A 19,131-nucleotide genomic window follows, 5' to 3' on the forward strand; every position below is an offset into this window, starting at 1 on the left:
CCACACAAAACATTGTCACTTTCAATTAGGTGTGTACTCACATTTGTTGCCAGAGGGTTAGCTATCAACTCATTCACTCCCAGCCATTTTCACAGAAGCAATCCCCTTCACTCCTGGCTGTTTTACTGGATGTTGACTGATTTTGCAAGGCCCACAGAATACTGTGTTCTATTGCTATAAAAACATGGCACGTACCAAAAGAAAAATTGAAATCTCTTCTTTCATCAGGGAAAAAGTACATTTCAGTTATGCAGCAATTAGCATTATGATATAGCTCAGTTTCATTATATTTCATCATTATTCACACATCTATTTAGAAATGTAATGAGCTTTTTTCAACATGACCTTGGGTGATCTCTTTTGCTCTGCTGCCACCTGCTGGCCGTTTGTGTAATAACTACCATTTCTTCAACCGTTATTTGCAGTTGAGAGGCTGCATCAAAGCCTAATGCTCTAGTATACAAAAAAAAAAACATAAAAACGCATAAATACGTCTTTGGGACACTTACATTTTTAAAAAAAAACATATTTATAAATTTTGGGGAGCAAATTGCTGTATTTTGAGTTTTGAGAGAATACATTTATTGTTATATAGCCTAAGCTGTACACTGACCAACTTCTTTGTGTCAAATTGTAATTTCTTCAGTGTTGTCCCATGAAAACTTACAATTAAATATCTGCAGAAATGTGTGTGTGTGTGGGGGGGGGGGGGGGGAGGCACTTTGGTAACAAAAGTAACATAACATAAAGAGGTCTCCTGGCTGGTAGGCTCCACCAGTATTACAGACTACTTAACCCCTTCAGACTTATAGATGGTCCCAGTGGACATGACATTTCCGAGTGTCTAAACCAATAAAATGCATAATTTGGATGATGCCAACACTTCTGGTTCATGATTGGATCTGAACTAACCAATTACAATCGCAGGGTGATTTGCATGATGTTCATGTTAAAAATGTTGCATATCAGCTTGGTAAGTTTACAACACGTTTAAGCCATATTATCCTGGTGTCCACTATAACAACTAAAAACATTAAGTACCCCCCCAAAAAATAAAAAAATAAATAAAATAAATCCATGTTGTTCTTATGTGGGGAAAAAAGTAAAAAAATAAACAAATAAATAACAATAATAATAATAATAATAATTTTGCCCAGCAGAAAAAAATGCCGGTCTGAAGGGGTTAAAGTATGTGAACTTGTGTTGACATGGCAATGACAGAGAAATAGTTCTCCTTTTTACAAGCCATTATGACATCAATAGGATTTTGTAGTGGTTATTATTTAGCTACGATTTGTATAAATGTTTTCTGTATTTTTTAGCTATAAGGTTTAAAGTTGTTACCACACTGTTCATTCTAAGTCATAATGACAGAAAAGTGAGTTGCATTTGAACACTGGGAAATTCCACTGCTGAGCGAAAATGCCAAGCAACATTAGTTACTTCATATAGAAATATGTCAACATCACGGCATGCTATTTCACTCTTGAATAAATTATAATGCAAATGTAGCTTCAGTTAGCTGTGAGTATAAACTGAGGTGACACCAAGTTGATCTTCTATAAGAACAACTCCAATATTTCTGAAATGGTATGTGACATTTCATTGTCTGAAGAGTTAGACTTTGATGAATGATATATGTGCTCTGCGATTGGCTGGCTATAACCCGCCACAGGTCCACAACCAGCTGGGATAGACTCCAGCTCGTCAGTGAACCTAATGAGGACAAGCGCTATAGAAAATGGATGCATAGATGCCCATCTGATCAAACTAGAAGATTTCTTCTGCATATTCTCTCCTTGTTGCAAAGCTGTACAGACAACTCACGCTGATGTAAAAGTCAGCCGCGGCAGCTTAGAACGTCCAAAATGTCCACTGAATGCGTCCCACTTAATCCTCTGATAGGAAAATTGGCTCCATTCCACATTCAAGCACCCAGGTTGAAGTCTGCAATGTTGGCCTCTGTGTGTTTATTCACGTGTAGGATGAATATGAAACGCATGATCACATTTTAAGACACTGTGCTACACACTATGGCGTCAATTTTCAATACGACATGTACATACGCTGTAAGTGCCGACAAAAACTCCCAGCATGCACACCAACTCTATTAGGTTTGATTTGAAATGCCATCACGTGTTCCTGTTCACTTTGTTTTGCATTTTGTTTCCAACCGAACCGTCAGCTTAACGAATCATGATTTTTTTTTTGTGCGATGGCACCCTTTATCATATACATTATAACCACATAACGCGCCCCTCCATAAAAACACGTTTGACCTATAAATCCCGCATGACTCCATAATGTCATCCAACGTTCGTACAAGCCCTTCCGAGTGCCCGCCTTCCTCCTGATTGAAGGTGGCATTTCACTGGCACGAGAGCCGCCGACGCACCGCGCAACCCTGCCTGGAAACCGAGCAGACAGGCCCAGACGCCACACGTCAGCTGTGATCCTCATTATGCTGATTAGCACATGTGTTAGGACTGAAGAGTGAGGGAGGGGTGCATAGCTTCTTCTCCAGGTATGAGACTGAACCTTTTAAATGGTGATCCAGAAGTGCGGGGGGGGGGGGGGGGGGAGAGAGAGCAGCAGATGGTACACATGTTTAAAAAAATGAAAATAATAAATGAACAGTTGCAATTATTTGCCCTTCAACTTTTCCAGTAATCCGTAAATCTGCTAAATCCTTTCACTATCACCCTACATTTCCCAGTATTAACCCCCAAAAAATGAATGTGTAACCATGGAGACTGAGCGATAACATTCCCATGACACTTCATTAGGTACACTTTACAATCAAATGGGATCCAACAAGATCTGATTAAACATTCATCCATTTTCTCTAGGACTTATTCCGGTTTCTCTACTCCAACACACCTGATTCAATGATCAATATCATTATCAGGCTCCTGCAGTTTGCTGATGAGCTTAACTCTTTGACTGCCAAAAACGTTAAATGACGTTTAGTAAAAACCTACGGAGGGCCGCCAAGGACGTTAGAAAACGTTCTCCAATTTTTTATTTTTTTGGGGGGGAAACGGGTGGAGGAAAGCCTTGGCCAGCTGTGGTGAAAGTTTCAAGCAGATCTAGTTAGCCTAATGACTATTTTTTGGCCCCTAGATGGCAGCAATGACTCTCTTTTGACAAGATTGGGTAGGCGTCAGTAGAAGACATGAGGCGGAGCTAGAGGGGACAATGGCTGGGGAAGGGAAGAGAACATGGCGACCGGTTGCAAGCAGCTCACGCTCGAGCAGTTTTTTCAAAGACGAAAAGCATCGACCAACGCTAAAGAGCACATTGATGACGACGATGATCATCATCGATGATGATGATGGTGACTCCGAGGTTGGAAGCATTGACGCAGCAGTAGAAGACGTGAGGCGGAGCTAGATGGCTGAAGAAGCGAACAATGGCGACCGGTTGCAAGCACCTCACACTTGGGAATTTTTTTCAATGACGAAAGGCATCGACCAACGCTAAAGAGCACATTGATGACGACAATGATCATCATCGATGATGATGATGGTGACTCCGAGGTTGACGCCGAAGTTGGAAGCGCTGACGCGGCGGCTATGACGACGTCATAAAGGTTCACGGGCTAGCGATGCTAACACCGGAAAACGCGGAGCACAACCGAGCACGCTCAGACGGACGTTCAATCGGACGACGAAGAGTGCCCCGAGTCCAATGCATATTAATCGGCGTAGTGGGTACAGTCTGCTACTTGCTATTCCCCGGAAAAAAAGGCCGTCAAGAAAGTGTAACGTCTGCACGCGAAACAGACAATCGAAGTGAAACGTATCTTTTGTGCAAATCCTGCTCCGTCTCCTTGCACGCAGGGCAGTGTTACAAAAAGAAAAACTGTATTTGAAACATCCACATAATTGTAAATAGTACCACAGTTGCACACATTTGTAAATAGTTTGCCAAATTGTTTTGTCAAATTGTTTTGTCAAATTGTTACACTGTTGAATGGAAATAAACGTATTTTGCAATCTAAAAACACTTTTTCATTGTTGGTGGTGGTGTATTACAGAAGTAAAGCACTATTTAGGTGTTTGTGGCATCATTCATGGACAAAAAGAAGTGTAGAATTCACTAGAGTGCATGAAATAACATTGTTTCACAAAAAGCTCTTTTTCTCCGCTTTTTGTTTCAAAACAGAGCAGTTCGGTGAAACTAACCATTTTCTATTGTTGATTACTGAAGAACGCAATAAGGTAGAAACAAACTTTTTTTTCTGATGAAAGATGAGAGTTCAATCTTTCAATTGGTAGTATGTGTGTTTCCATAGTCCAAACACAACATTTTCTGTGGACCTTGAAAGATCAGTCAAAATGCTTAAATCGGCTGGCACTGGCGACATCCCGTTTCTGAAAACGTCTTGCAGTCAAAGAGTTAAACATGAATCAGCCATGTTGAAGGTGGGAAACCTCTAAAACATGCAGGACTCAGGCCCTCGAGGACCGGACTTTGACACCATTGCCTCAGTGGGTATTAAAGTCGGGCAGTAAACCACCATGCCATCAGTGACCGAACTGAATTAAGAGGGTCCACCCCTTATCTGCGTGACACAACTATGGATGGGAGGGGGGTGTCAGGTCACACACACAGACAAAATCACGTTAATCTCATGCACAGACCCCAGCAAATCATTTTCTGCTCTCACAAAGTAAAACACTGCGTGCGCCTTGACTGCCCTGATTTTATAACGAATTGAGGGGAGCTGCTTCAATTGGCCGGGAGTCAGCTGTGTTCCATCCCACAACAGTGCATATGTGCCAAAAAATACCAAAAGGACCAAAACTCTACCCATGAGTACAGTTGGACGCCGATTTGCACTAGACTTGCCTTGGGCATGAAAATAGGGCCCGGTTAGCTGCAGAACCATTTCCGCTAGGTTTTTTTTATTTTTATTTTTTTTTTTACAAATTGTATCAAATTCTGACATAGTAATTGAGTTTTTCCGGGGTGTTTTTTTGTTGCATCATTTTATGATTTTGCTTATTTCTGCTAATATTTGACCTGATGGATTCTACTTTTGCACTAAAATAGCAAACAAATTCATTACATTTCTGTTGAGAGGAGTTATATAAATAGACTGACAATGACCTTTTGGCCCATTAGTGACAAAACATTTCGGTTTAATGAGGAAACTGTAAATAAAAGGCCCCTAGTTGCGAAGACACCGAAGATTAAGGAAAGGAAAAGCAATCAATGTCGTGCACACGACAACTTAACTAAGAAGGGTTGCATGAAGGACAAAGTCATAAAGACTGTCTTTGTTTACAGCACAAATGAAGTAGGGCCTAACCTTTTGGAGTGTTTTTGGGGAAATCAAAACCAACATCACTGGCCAACTTCAATAATAAGACTGCATCAGTTCTACAACAAAGGAAATAATAAAAAATTGATAAAAGGTCTATGTTGAGTTCATGGTATTGGTTAACCTTATGTACAGTTTGATATCAACTTACAGGGGGAACAATGTCTCTTAACTGCATATCAAAAGCTGTGATGTACTGTAAAAACTGCAATCTCATGAGAGCCATGTATGAAAATCTTGTCTTTATAAAGACGATAATGTTTGGCACCATCAGAAAGATATACACATTAAAAAAAAAAACTTCAAAAGTTTGCACAATACGCAGGTGTGGGTACAGGAGGGCTAAAAAATAAAATGTTTATATATTCTTTTTGCTACAGAACACTCTTTTCAAAGCCATCTGAGAGGGTAGATAAAATGTGTTGTCTTAAAAACAAAAAAAAAACATATTACCCTAATAGTGGTGTGCTTCAACCAAGTAAATAAGTTTGTTTCTGTAGTTTTCAATTTTAATTGGACATGAGTGGCCTCAACAGTGCCAAAAAGTACAATTAAATATTAACGGCAGCTATTATAAGGGTAGCTACAGTATTTAAAGAGTGAACTGAAGTTACTGGAAACAAAATCTAACAAAAGATTTGACTTGGGAAGTTTAACTCCATTTCCATTAACACAGTTAAAATTGACACAAAGAGTGACATACAGCCCAGTAGCATATAAAGTCTAAATATTAGAAACCCCTCAGCATGGACACACCACTGAAATCGGATGTATATACTGTAGATGATCTTTAGACGAGTGTACAACCAGTGGGGTTCTGTCTCTTAAACCTTTTCTACTTAAAAGAAAAACAAACAAAACACGTCAATGGCCATTTTGGAACTCGAAGTTGAGAACCAGCTGCAACGCCCCCCAGAAGCGCACATGTTCCATGTGCTAACTAATGACTGTCCTGAGTGTTCACAACATAATGTTTCTTATTTGAAAAGCAAAGACGAGCTCAAATGGACTGTAAAGTTGTGTAAAGAAATGTGTACCTTTCTATCAGAGCAGATCGGTCCGAAGGTGCCGCGATGGTGCCACGCAGTCCACAGGTACCGAAATAGTCACGACATATTCTCAGCGTTCAACTGCCCGTTTATGGCTCGTGCAAAGCGCCGGCATCCAACAGTTTCCAGCCACATTCATACCATCCAGCTGCCCTCCGATCCACTCACTATCTTCTTTCTCTCTCTCTCTCTCTCTTTTCCCTCTGAGGCGCGCGCCAGTGCGCACAATTGACGCAACCATCAAGTGCGCGCAAGATGAACCTTCCGCCGTCCTCAAGTCACAATTTATACCCTGCCACACACCCTTAGACATTTGTCACCCAAAATGCAGAAAAGCAGGATGTAGTTCAATTGTGTCAATTTCGTTAGCCTCCAACAAAACCAGGTAACTCACCTGAAAGGAGGGAAGCTAGTTAAAATTACCAGGAGGGCCGCTGCTGCCCTCATGCGGACAAAGTAAGCGCTGCAGTCACTTATGCCATATAGTGTAGAATTCAGAGGTTCTCAAACTTAACAAGGAAGTTTAACATTTTAAATAAAATGTAATATTCATCTTGTTACTAGCCGAAGTGCAGCACTTTTACGAACGACATGGCAGTGAACAAAGAGGCCCTACTAGATTACAAAAACAGTCCGTGTTGGCAAATTAGCGATTTGGTTGCTATATTTAGTGAATGTTTCTCAAAAGTGACTAGCAAGTTGAATTCCTGCAAACAAACAGTCCATGTGAGCGAATCCTTTTCAGTGTTTTGTGTGCGACAAGTAACCTGGTGGCAGGCAAGCCATTTGTGCTGAATATTGAAAGATGTGTCCATTTATACTGTACATCACAAAACCAGTCAATTGTTGACATTTTGAATGGAGGTATATCCAAGCTGCCAATATTTTTGCCAATTTGTGTGCACTTTCGCAAATGATACACTAATTTATTGTAAATTATTTTGCAAACCTCCCTGACCAATTTTGATAAGTGCTGATTTTGATTTTTCTTCCCTACAGCTAATACGCACTGAGCTCCGCTGGCCCCATGGGTGAACCCTATCCTCCATCAACCTGTGGCACGCTTCACATATGACAAGACTTGTTAGTCAAGCTGACCCCTCCTTAATGAAACCTACAATTTTACACACACTGCAGGTAATGAAGGAGAAATGTCTCATTAAACACTCATCCAAACATGGCTGCCAAAGCTTTAAGATTGAGATTCTTTTCAGCTTCCAACAGCTACTGATTCATTTTGTTGGCTATATGAAGATAAGCATTTGTATGCTCCTTTGGACCTGCTTATGAACCCCCACAGGACCCGTCGGTGGTCAAATCGCACACATCCATCACAATCCTGTTGGCCACATTTAAAAACAAATATTTAATTACTGTAAAAACGAATTATTTGGCAGCAGTTAAAACAGAAGCATACAACAAGTGATAACTGAAGCAGTCAAAAATATGTTTTATATGATTTAAGGTTCAGTATGCGTAATGGCATTAACAATACTTTGGATTTGCTGCAGAGAATTAACGAGAATTTTGATGGGTTTTATTCATGACTATAAAAAAAAAAATTCAAAAACATGAACAGTAGCCTCTTTGCACCGTCAACCCGTCATTAAATAACTGTACCCGCTTCACCACCAACGAACATCCAAATTACTCCAAACTCAAGGAATATAGTAAAATACAAATATAAAATTAAAATAATCCAGTGTCTTCAAAATGACTGAGAATGTTCACACTGGTTTGGGCCATCAGTGGAGAGCAGAATGAGCGAAGGGAAAACAATCTTAATTGGATAAGCACCAAATGCTTATGGCTGACTTTGGTCAATACAATGCAAATGTTGTTTTGGCTCTTCTTTATTTATGAATGCACTCCACCACAAAGTTGCATTTTGAGTTTTCATTTTTTTCTCTCTCACTACTGGCCAATAAATAAACTGCAAATAAAACATAATCTCCATGGCGGAGGTATAAAACATCTTTATAAACACTATAATCACTGCATCAACCTCTCTCATTCTACAGTATTAAATGTGCTTTCCGGTTGTGTTTTGACAAAAAAAAAAAAAAACATGTAAAATGATTTAAACCCGCCCCTGATGCCTGCTCAACCTAATGAGTCTCAGCGCCTTTAACATTACACAACACACAGTACAGTAAATAGTGATGTGCAAGACACCAGCGCATAATGCATGAACAAAAATCATTACAAGTAGCGTTAATGAGCACCCGAAGGCTGTGCGTTTGAGATTGCAAAGCTTTTCATGAGATGTTTGCACAGGTATTGGCCTCAAAAGCTCATCATCAGATTGAGTAAATTCAAGTAATGCCTTCCAGGTCCGAATGGGTGTAAACAGCTTGGACGAAAGTGGCTTTTGACTTCACTTGACCCCAATTACTGAGCAACCGCCACAAAGAAAAATAAGTCGTTATTGCTTAGCTGCATTATTCACAGTGCTTCCTCTGCAAGTCAGTCTCTCTAATTTGGTGACTTATTGTGCAAACTGGGTATGGGGGAAAAAAAATCCACATTTATGTTTAAACTGTATTCTTGATTCAAGGTACTATAAAATGTTACGTGTGTACCTGTCATTTGTTTACTTTACAGGTGAAGATAGTTGTTTTGTTTGACTCCTTTTGTTAACCTTTATTTCTTTATAACAAAAAATGAACACTATTGTTTTTTTTCTCTCTCAAAAGATTAAACTTGGAGAATTGTGATTTTCATTGGTAAGGGACAACATTCAAGTCTGGCATGAAATAATTCATTAACTCAATCAAGGTGATTGTTTTCCCTTTCTTCAATTTGCCAATGTCATTATTGTGCCAAAATGACTTTCTTCAGGCTACGGACTGGATAAAATGGCTTTAGGTGAAAGGAAGAACTAATGCTTACAGTGCCACCTCATGTTTCAGCATGCAATTGACGTCTTTTGCAGATACATTTTAGGCAGGCAGATTTTTTTTTACCCCCCATCGGTGTTGCAGAGTAACCATAATAATAATTTAATATAGTCCATAATGAAACTCTTACTTAATACCGTTTAGATTAGAACCTCCCAAGAGTGCACTGCTTCTTTTATGAACTATTCATTATATACAGTAAAAACAATTCTCCAAGGAAATAACATATTCATCCAACATCTCCTTGCCTATAAAATTCTAACAACCCTGAGATAATGATACCCTGATATGGAGTTCCTCAAAACCAGACACGTGGTTAAGAGAGGACGCTGAGCCCTGCTCTAGCCTGACCCCTGCTGGACATTCTTCTCATAGTTCTTCTGGCAGATGTTGACGCAGCGGGTGAAGTAGTCGGGCTCAGAAATGGCCTTGAGGAGGTCCGTCTGGATCAAGACGATTTCATAAAGTTCCGAGATGCAGGCCGTGCGAGCTTCCGAGCCACCTGGCTCCGTGAAAACCTGCAGCATACGCACAGTCATGTTGCTTTCTGTCGCTTTTTCAACGCAACTGCATCGGAAGCTGCTTTTTGCATTATGTGGTTTGACACATTCAACTCATTTAGTCCCAGGCATTTTCACAGAAGCAATCCTGTTCACTCACTGTTTTACTGGATTTTGACTGATTTAAAGGCCCACAGATTATTGTGTTCTATTGCTATAAAAACATGGCACCTACCAAAAGAAAGACTAAAGTCTCTTCTTTCATCAGGGAAAAAAAGTATATTTCTATCCGTTTCCGTTTTGCAGCAATTAGCATTAGAATATAGCTAAGTTTCATCATTATTCACATATCTATTTAGAATTTTGAGTAATTGAGGGTTTTTTCAACATGGTCCTGGTTAATTTCCTATGCTCTGCTGCCACCTGCTGGCCGTTTGTGTAATAACTACTATTTCTTCAACTGTTCTTTGCAGTTGAGAGGCTGCATCAAAGCCTTCTGTATGCTCTAGCATAAAAAAAAAAGCACACCTAAAAACGTATAAATACGTCTTTGGGACACTTAAAACATTTACAATATTTATTGTTTTTTGGGAGCAAATGAGTTAATGCAAACGTGTAAAAGAACAACCAGACATTTCTGTTCTTGTAAAGTTTGCATAAGTTGTGAATTAGTTAAGGATTGTTCTGCAGAGTGAACAATTTTAGAATACCTCAAAATAAAAATTTCAGAGCAACAATTTGCAAGACATTAATAATGGGGAGAAATGGGTAACTCCACAATTGGCTTACATGCTTGCTGTTATATCCTCCATTATCTTCAACTTTCCTAACTCTGCAGTGGAAAGAGGACCAATGTGATTTATTTACTCAAACACACAATAAAACTCACTACTAAGGCAAATAAACACAGACAGCTGCTGGCTGGAGAACAGCATGAAGGCCTTGAAGCTCTTAATGCATAAAGCATCTATAAATTTCAGCGCATAGTTGCCAACATCCGACTTTCATCGACTGAACCAACACACTAGTAGCGAGTCAGCACTTTACTCCAAGAAGAGCTGAGTCAGGAAGTTCCAGTACTTGAAATAGCTTTAAAATGCTGTACTCACCAAATGGAACTTGACACCCCCCCCAAAAAAAACATACAATTCAATTCAAAATTAACTCATTCACTGCCATTGACCGCTATAGATGTCAGAAATTCATTTGAACTATTTCTATTAGTTTAACATTTTTTTCCACTTTTGTTAACAAGAGTATGAAAACCTAGAAGAAGATTATTGTACATTTAGAACAGCTATAAAATTTGTGATTAATCGTGAGTTAACTATTGAAGTAATGCGATTAATAACAATTTTAAAAAATTATAAATAAAAAAAGATTATTAAAAAAAAAAAGTCTAGGTTTTCATACTCTGGTTAACAAAAGTGGGAAAAAATGTTAAACTAATAGAAATAGTTCAAATAAATTTTTGACGTTTATAGCCGTCAATGGCAGTGAATGAGTTAATGAGGCAAAAGAGATGCAGGGAATTAGAAAACGGCATCCCGCTCATTATACGCAATGTGAAACGAATGAGTGGTCAAATGCGACAGAATATAAGTGGAAAAAAATGATCTGATAGTTGTGTGCTACCTTGGGATGCACTGCAGTATCCTCATCATTCTGTCGTATGTTGTCATCGAAGAAGATATGTTGAACATGTTGGTCAAAGGGGTCCACCCACAGTGGCTTCCCACCCTTGATGGAGAACTTCTTACTCGTCCACCTTGGATGAATAAAAACAAAACAAGTGGATAAAGGTACATACAGTAGACTGAAGTCACTTTGATCGCACGGTGGGGAATTAGGTTTACCATTCATAATCGTCCTGGAAGCCTCCGAGCCCATTTGCGCTGCTAAAGAATTGGTAAAGGCCTCTTTCGCCATTGCGGGACGACAGTCGATCTGCACCTCTGGTCAGAAGAACTCCTTTCTGGCTGCAGCGGATCTTGCCTGGTGTCTTATTCACACTTAACTGAGCAGGAGAGTCAGACATTTGCTATTAGTACAAAACAGCACGAATGCTGAGAGATTGACGCGCTTTCAGTCCATAACACATTTGTTATTGTTTTCACAAGAAATATTACACCAAGCATCTGGCAAAACTCACATCGCACAATTCCTCAAATAGTGGATTGAAGTGCTTACAGTATTTATTGAACTGCAAGGTACGACATGTTCATTAGCGGTAAGATGGCCATTAGCGAGGAGGTCCGTATCTTTAAATCGTTTTTTTCTTATGAAATTTGTATATTTTTCACAAATAAATTATGCTAAAGATAAATACAGCCATCAAATGACACTATCCTTTACTTTTTTCTTAGGGTTTTATTTGAGGAGAGACATTTATGTATTTATCTATTTAAATGGACTAAGGAACAATGTCTATTAAAGAGTTCACAAATCCCCGAGAATCCCTCTTGTATCGAGTCTGCTGATTTTTACCGATCTTAGACTTTTTGTGCGGACCAACAGGCTTGGGGAGTAACGGAATAAATGTACCGCTGTTATGTAATCAGATTGCAAAAAAAGAACTGTAGCTGTATTCCATTACAGATACAGGAAAAAACATGTAATCAGGTTACAGGTACATTTATTAAAAATGGGGATTACAATTACGATGAGAGAGCGAGAGAGAGACAAAGAGAGAAAGCGCGAGTGCGACCATTGCTACATGTCGGGGAGGTGGGAACGAACGAACTGACTAGTTGTGTCCTCCACACGCGGGCAGTTTAAAAAAGCTTCACGGACGGGAGGAGGAAATAGTGATCGGTATTCACTGGAATTTACTTGGAGCAAAAGTTTGAGCTGAGAGTCCAGCGGCATACTACGCGCTGTAGCTTCTTGCTAGCTAGCCCGCTACCCTACAACCATAATGTGAGTTGCGCTTTACAAACAAATCTTCCTCCCACCAATTCACTATTTAAACATTATACACAACATATACACGGCTAAACTTGTGACTGGGATAAAAGTTAATTTTGCAGTTGATGTCACACCGTCATCCTCATTGGATGACTATCTATCTATCTATCTATCTGTGAGGTGTGTTTGCTTTCAGTGACAGTTCGGAAATAGCATATGGCCTTCAATCAATCAATCAATCTATATATCTATCTATCTATGAGGCGTGGTTGCTTTCAGTGACAGTTCAAAAACAGCATATGGACTTCAATCAATCAATCAATAGCCTACATACTTTTTAATTACACAAGGATTTATGCTATTTGTAGATTGGGATAAAAGTTCATTTTGCAGTTGATGTCACACATCGTCATCCTCATTGGATGACTGACTATCTATCTATCTATCTATGAGGTGTGTTTGCTTTCAGTGACAGTTCGAAAACAGCATATGGCATTCAGTCAATCAATCAATCAATAGCCTACAAGCTTTTTAATTACACAAGGATTTTTGCTATTTGTAGGCTTCCCGGGTCGCTATCACCTGCAAATAGCAGGGGAACATTGTATAGAATATATATTGTGGTGATATTTATTTTATTTTTTGTCTTCATGAGCATACTCAATATTGGAGTAATCCAAAAGTAATCCAGTTACATTACTTTAATATTATGGTACTTGGATTACGTTACTAACTACATGTTTTAGCAGGTAAATTGTAACTGTAATGGATTATATTTTAAAAGTAACCCTCCCAACCCTGCGGACCAACCACAAAGCGGCATTGTGTTTGGGGGCCGGATATGCAGCTGTGACCAAAACAAGAACCGCCGATGCCGTGTGAAACAAATAATCCTAACATGGACAAATGCATGGACTCTGCAATTCATTCTGCTCTCGCAGATTTACAGTTTCTTTGTGGAATGAAGAACAGAGAGGCTCTTCGTGCATTTTTTACTGGTATTGATGTTCATGCTTTTTTTTTTCCAACCTACGACGACATTTTCATCCGTTGCCATGATTGGTCAAAACAAAAGCATTGTACAGAATGTCCCGCCTTTCCCGAGAAGATCACAGTGGAGGGGTCTCAGATTGATATCGTGAAGAATTCCCTTGAGTGGATCACAATTATCAATCTGGCTATTGCCATGTTAGGTTTCAGGGGCCAATATGCAATTTTAAATGTAATAAAGCTTGGTACCTGCAACTATACAAATAAGATGAACACGGACATAATTTTAGACTTTCACTTTTTCGAGGCAGTTCTACGCAGCCTTTCGGAAAACATGCCACGCACAATCACAGTCTGCCTTCTGCATTCTCGCCTTCTCTCTGGAAGATGTATAGCACCTGACAAATGATTGTTTGAAAACGGTTCCACATAGAGCTTACCCTGACAGCTTTAAAAAAACAACCTTCAATTCATTCTCCAGAATTGAAACAATATGTTTATTCTAAACTTTTTGAGACCTGTTTCGTAGTTGAAAGATTAGATGTGAAGAGCAACAGAGATTTTCTGTCTTGAAAGCAATCAATACCACCCGAGCTGATACTCGTGAGAGTTTGTCAGTGTGGATGCTGGAAAACCTTTTTTGTGTGATTCATGCGCAGGATGCATGTGAGCCCATTTACTCGAGTGTGCCTTTGTACATTTTTAGCATTTGAAAGCGTGAGACGCAAGTGTGAGTGAGAAGTTATTTCTCCCAAGTGTTCCACTCAGTTCAAGAAATCATTTTTAGTGATGATACAGAGCAGCGTGCGTCAATGTGCTCATCTTTGTGGAAATCTGAAGACAAGCAGTCGCTAGGTGTCCAGAAGAACTGTCAAAGTTAAAGCATTAACTAATTAATTAATCACAAAAATTATCACATTAATCATGTTTTAACGCAGATGAATCACATTATTAATCTAATTGCTGATGATCCTTTAGCTGACAGCGGATCGTTACGTTAAAGGTAGCACAGATTGTGTTTCAGCAATAAACATAACCACATACATTAAAATAAAGCATTTAATGAATGTTTGTGTATGACATTCAGAATATTTGTTCATGTCAAAATATTGGGGTAATTTTTTCCCCATTTTAAATCATGCAAGTAATTAACTGATTAGAAAAAGAGGATGAGTGTGTGCAGTGGACAATTTTTTTTTTAAGACATCCTCATAACATTAAATGTAGAAAATATTAACACATAACAGGTGCTCTTTAAATTTGGCGGACAAAAAATGTTGATAAAAAAGCCTTTTTAATTATGTGATTAATCGTGATTAATCAAAATTCTAAAATGTGATTAATCTGATTAAAAAATGTAATCGTTTGACAGCTCTAAAAAAATACACATTTTACATGACTTATTTTGACTGTCAACTACCGCAATATGTCCATAGAGAAAGCAGACATTTCCAGCCCACAACAATTGACCATGATCTGTGTTCTGTGCCCACAATATATTTGCATTGGCAGATGGGCAATTCCGGATGAAATGTATGTTCAGATTCAAAGGAAAATAGCGCTCTAAGTCATAGGCTAATGTGAAAAAGGCTAATCTATATCTTGCATTATGTTACCAAAAACTTGTAAGATGAAAGCTATTCGTGAATCTATGTCTTCACTTGCTTGCTCTACAGTATATATTACGTTATTCTAATTAGACTAGAGTCAAGATTTTCGGAAAGTATATTGTAAATGTATGTTCAACTCTTTCACTGCCATTGACGGCTATAAACGTCAAAAATTCATTTGAACTATTTCTATTAGTTTAACATTTTTTTCCACTTTTGTTAATTGTATGAAACCTAGAATTTTTTTTATTGTACATTTAGAACAGATATGAAATTTGTGATTAATCGCGAGTTAACTAGTGAAGTCATGCAATTAATTACGATTAAAAACTTTAATCACCTGACGCCCCGAATTTTTAAGTCTTTTCTTTTGTCTTATTCATTCACTGCCATTGACTGCTATAAACATCAAAAAATGTATTTTAACTATTTCTATTAGTTTAAAAAAAATCCCCACTTTTGTTAACAAGAGTATGAAAACCTAGAATTTTTTTTAGTGTACATTTAGAACAGATGGAATATTTTTGATTAATCATGAGTTAACTAATGAAGTCATGCGATCAATTACAATTAAAAATTTTAATCGCCTCTTGCCTTTAATTTTTAATAACCTTTTTTTTTTTAATGAATTTATGGCAGAAAAATAGTTAATAAGACTAATACAAATTTTAATAAAATACTGTTAAGTAGCAGTGATTACAGGGCATACAGTATAAGCAAGCACTTAAAAAACAACTAAAAAGTCAATTCAAATGAAATATTAGCTAATGGATTGCATCCTCATAAGATAGCCAAAAGCTACTATGTCAGAACTCACTAGAGCTCTTATGACCCCGTTTTTCCACGTTGAATTTAGCGAAAACAAACTAAGATTTGCCCACCACATTTTACGTTATACTTCGTTTTATGACTGGCAAATTGGTCAACTATTACCCATGACTAAAACAGCAGCAGGTAAAACACTTCCAAGTGGCAATTCAGGGAAGTGATTTAATATCAAATAAACGACAGCCTTTGTAAATTACGGCGCAAGAGATTGAAGATGTGTGCCATTCGTGTTTGCAAATCAAGAGTGACAATTTTAATCAGTGAGGAGAAGTGTGACTCTATTTCACCTTCAGATCAGGCAGATCGGGAAACATGGGATGAGCGCCCTGGGTCACTGCTTTGGATACAGCACTTAGCACACAAGGTAGGTCGCTTCCAAATGTACGAAAGTGGACGGCAAACTCGGTCCCTTGCTGCGTCAGGTCTTTGAGCAACTGGAAAAAGGAGGGAAGGATCCAGTGGTAGATTCGTCCGTCCTCCGCCTTTATTGTCAGCTCTCGGTCAACCTGCAGGGAGGTCAGTCCATCAACACACAATATAGTCTAAAGATATTGCTGGTTGGGGAAACTAGTATTCTGTACGAGGTCTGAAAGACCCCAATTTCGCAATAAGAATGTTTAAAAATTGTGTGTTGTACATCTGCGATGTACAGTCAGTATGCATTAAGCATTCGTCATTACAGTAGACAATTGATGTTTATTGTTTTTACACGTTTATAAATATTAACAATGATTAATGAACGGGACATGCAACCCAGGCAATCCGCTATATGTGGAAGATTATGTAACCAAACCCAAAAAAACAGGTATGCACAATATCTAGCTACTAGTGGCAACTGTGCCGTAATAACTAGCAAGACAAAGCGTTTTTGACCTGATTTGATTGTTGGTTCCCAAGAGACGGCTCATATTGGTCCCTATGATTGAATCAACTGGAAAAAAACGTAGACACTGCAATGGCACGTCGGGATTTGGGAATCAGTAGTTGTGTTTTTAATCATTCTGACTTGAATATGTAAGTATTTGTTTTTATTTATACAATGTATTATTTATACATGAATATATGTGAGGTTGTCTTTCAGTAGTTGGTAGTTAAGTTATTTTCCTTATTTATGTCCATTTGACAAACGCTAGCTTTACATATCCATCAATGGCTTAATTATAATTTATTTACCGGTAGTTCAAATTGTCCATTTTATCTGAGAGGATACTTACCTTAACACCCTCAGGCCAGCGGAGCAGGTTCAGATGCTCCTCGAGAATCCCACGAAAGCGTTTACCTGCAGCGGAGGTGAACCTGGGAGTCGCTCCAAACTGAGAGTAATAGTTGATGGCATCATCACATGGCGGAAGCAGAGAAGGAGAGTCACTCAACCATTCCCACTTGCCTGCGAATGGAAAGCGACATATGACATATAGATCAGACTGGTCATGAGGATTCCAGGAAAGTAGTCCCTTTGGGCTTATTTTCTGCAGGTGTTATACTGTATACCTTTAAAAAAAATAAAATAAAAAAAAGTCACTCGTAAATTTATATTTGGACTCATATGTACTGTATATAAAGAATTACGAAATAGAAACATTGACCTCAATTGACCATTTCCAGTGTGCCATGAGACATCATCATGTGTGCCTTGGCAAATTACCCAATTTCACAAAATTGGTCCAGAAATGTTGATTTAATACAAATAATGTACATTTGTTCTTCTAGCTATGCCAGGGACATATTGTATTATGACAGCCAAAACGATTAAATTGGGGCAGCAGGCGTTTATTTAAGTTGCAAATGGGCACTACATAGAACTTTTTATTATTGCTGTGGAAAAAAAATAAATATAACTTGTGCACAAAATGACCATTTGTGGTCATTCAATACGATTGTATAGCCCGTGAATTACCCGTCCGAAGTTTTCTAATAATGTACTTGATGTAAAATACGTTCCTTGTCTCGACATGGGTTGTGAAACACTGATCGGGCAGACCTATCATTCGGCATAGTTTACATTCCACAAAAAGTGTTTGAAATGTATATTCTAAAGGGAAATGAAGATGCTCGATTAAAGACTGTTGTACTTGACATATCCTCTGCGCATCACCTGAGTCAGCACAACTTTTATTTTTTTTTAGGCCTGAAGAAAATGTTTTACCTTCGCTCATTCTGCCCCAGGTGACGGTCGTCAAAAAATAATCCAGGGCGGCCACTGTCCCTTGGCACGTCACAGCGTCTGACACCAGAATAGTGTTGTTCAAATCCACATGCAGGATTATTTTTTTATTCTGCCGGTGGCTGGCAGCCGGATACATCGCTGGGCCCACGTTTGTCCCGGGCGCAGGTTCAGAGACATCCCCGTCATTTTTGACGTCGTCTTCAGCTTGGCGGCTGTTTTCCCCACTGATGTCGGCCATGAGAGATTGTTCGAAGGCGCTTCTACTTCAAGCTCTCCAAAAGACGACCAGTAAACTTCCTTATCGACACCTACAATTTCTTCTTCGGCGGGTTAGTATCATACAGAATGACTTGAGCGCCACCATTTGGTGATATAAATGGTTGCAGCGCTTCTACTTCAAGCTCTCCAAAAGACGACCAGTAAACTTCCTTATCGACACCTACAATTTCTTCTTCGGCGGGTTAGTATCATACAGAATGACTTGAGCGCCACCATTTGGTGATATAAATGGTTGCAGCGCCTCTATTGCGACCTCCACATAATGACCATGTCACAGAACAACGTTTGTTGTCCCTTTTAAATTTCATGGGGAGAATAAAAACATACAAATTATATAATTATTCTAACTTACCAGTTTATTTAATAGAAAGGCTCCAAAGGTCAGCCTTAAAGGGGGTGTTTCTTAAGGAATCATTCAGTAATTCCTCACGTTACCAATCCGGGACATTTTTATTCATATACTCATTTACACGTATCCACAGCAACTTTCATTAACAACCCCCACTTAATACGCGGTCCGTTACAAAGGAAAAGGTCGAGAAAAGATCATTAAGCAAGTAATAGTTGGAAAA

The 19,131-nt window shown here is 38.8% G+C and overlaps 2 protein-coding genes across 3 annotated transcripts in view; both read right to left on the minus strand.

The window, feature by feature from the left end:
- klhdc8b (kelch domain containing 8B) overlaps positions 1-6,870 on the minus strand; it is a 96,456-nt gene extending 89,586 nt beyond the window's left edge. The window contains exon 1 of one of the 2 annotated variants that reach the window (XM_077543936.1): positions 6,367-6,840. The gene's annotated coding sequence lies outside the window, so the exon portion shown is untranslated. Of the gene's footprint in view, positions 1-6,366 lie in introns of both variants that reach the window. The other variant, XM_077543939.1, reaches the window with a different exon arrangement.
- Positions 6,871-7,813: 943 nt separating this feature from the next.
- Positions 7,814-18,690, minus strand: LOC144040483 (uncharacterized). Its single transcript, XM_077554704.1, has 6 exons — positions 18,260-18,690; positions 17,328-17,500; positions 16,401-16,619; positions 11,635-11,795; positions 11,414-11,546; positions 7,814-9,796 (listed from the first exon to the last, which is right to left on the minus strand). The coding sequence occupies exons 1-6, from the start codon at positions 18,516-18,518 to the stop codon at positions 9,620-9,622; spliced, it is 1,122 nt and encodes a 373-aa protein (XP_077410830.1). The 5' UTR covers positions 18,519-18,690; the 3' UTR covers positions 7,814-9,619.
- Positions 18,691-19,131: the final 441 nt, after the last annotated feature.

The sequence above is a fragment of the Vanacampus margaritifer genome, chromosome 1 (genome assembly GCF_051991255.1).
Source record: "Vanacampus margaritifer isolate UIUO_Vmar chromosome 1, RoL_Vmar_1.0, whole genome shotgun sequence".
NCBI lineage: Eukaryota > Metazoa > Chordata > Actinopteri > Syngnathiformes > Syngnathidae > Vanacampus > Vanacampus margaritifer.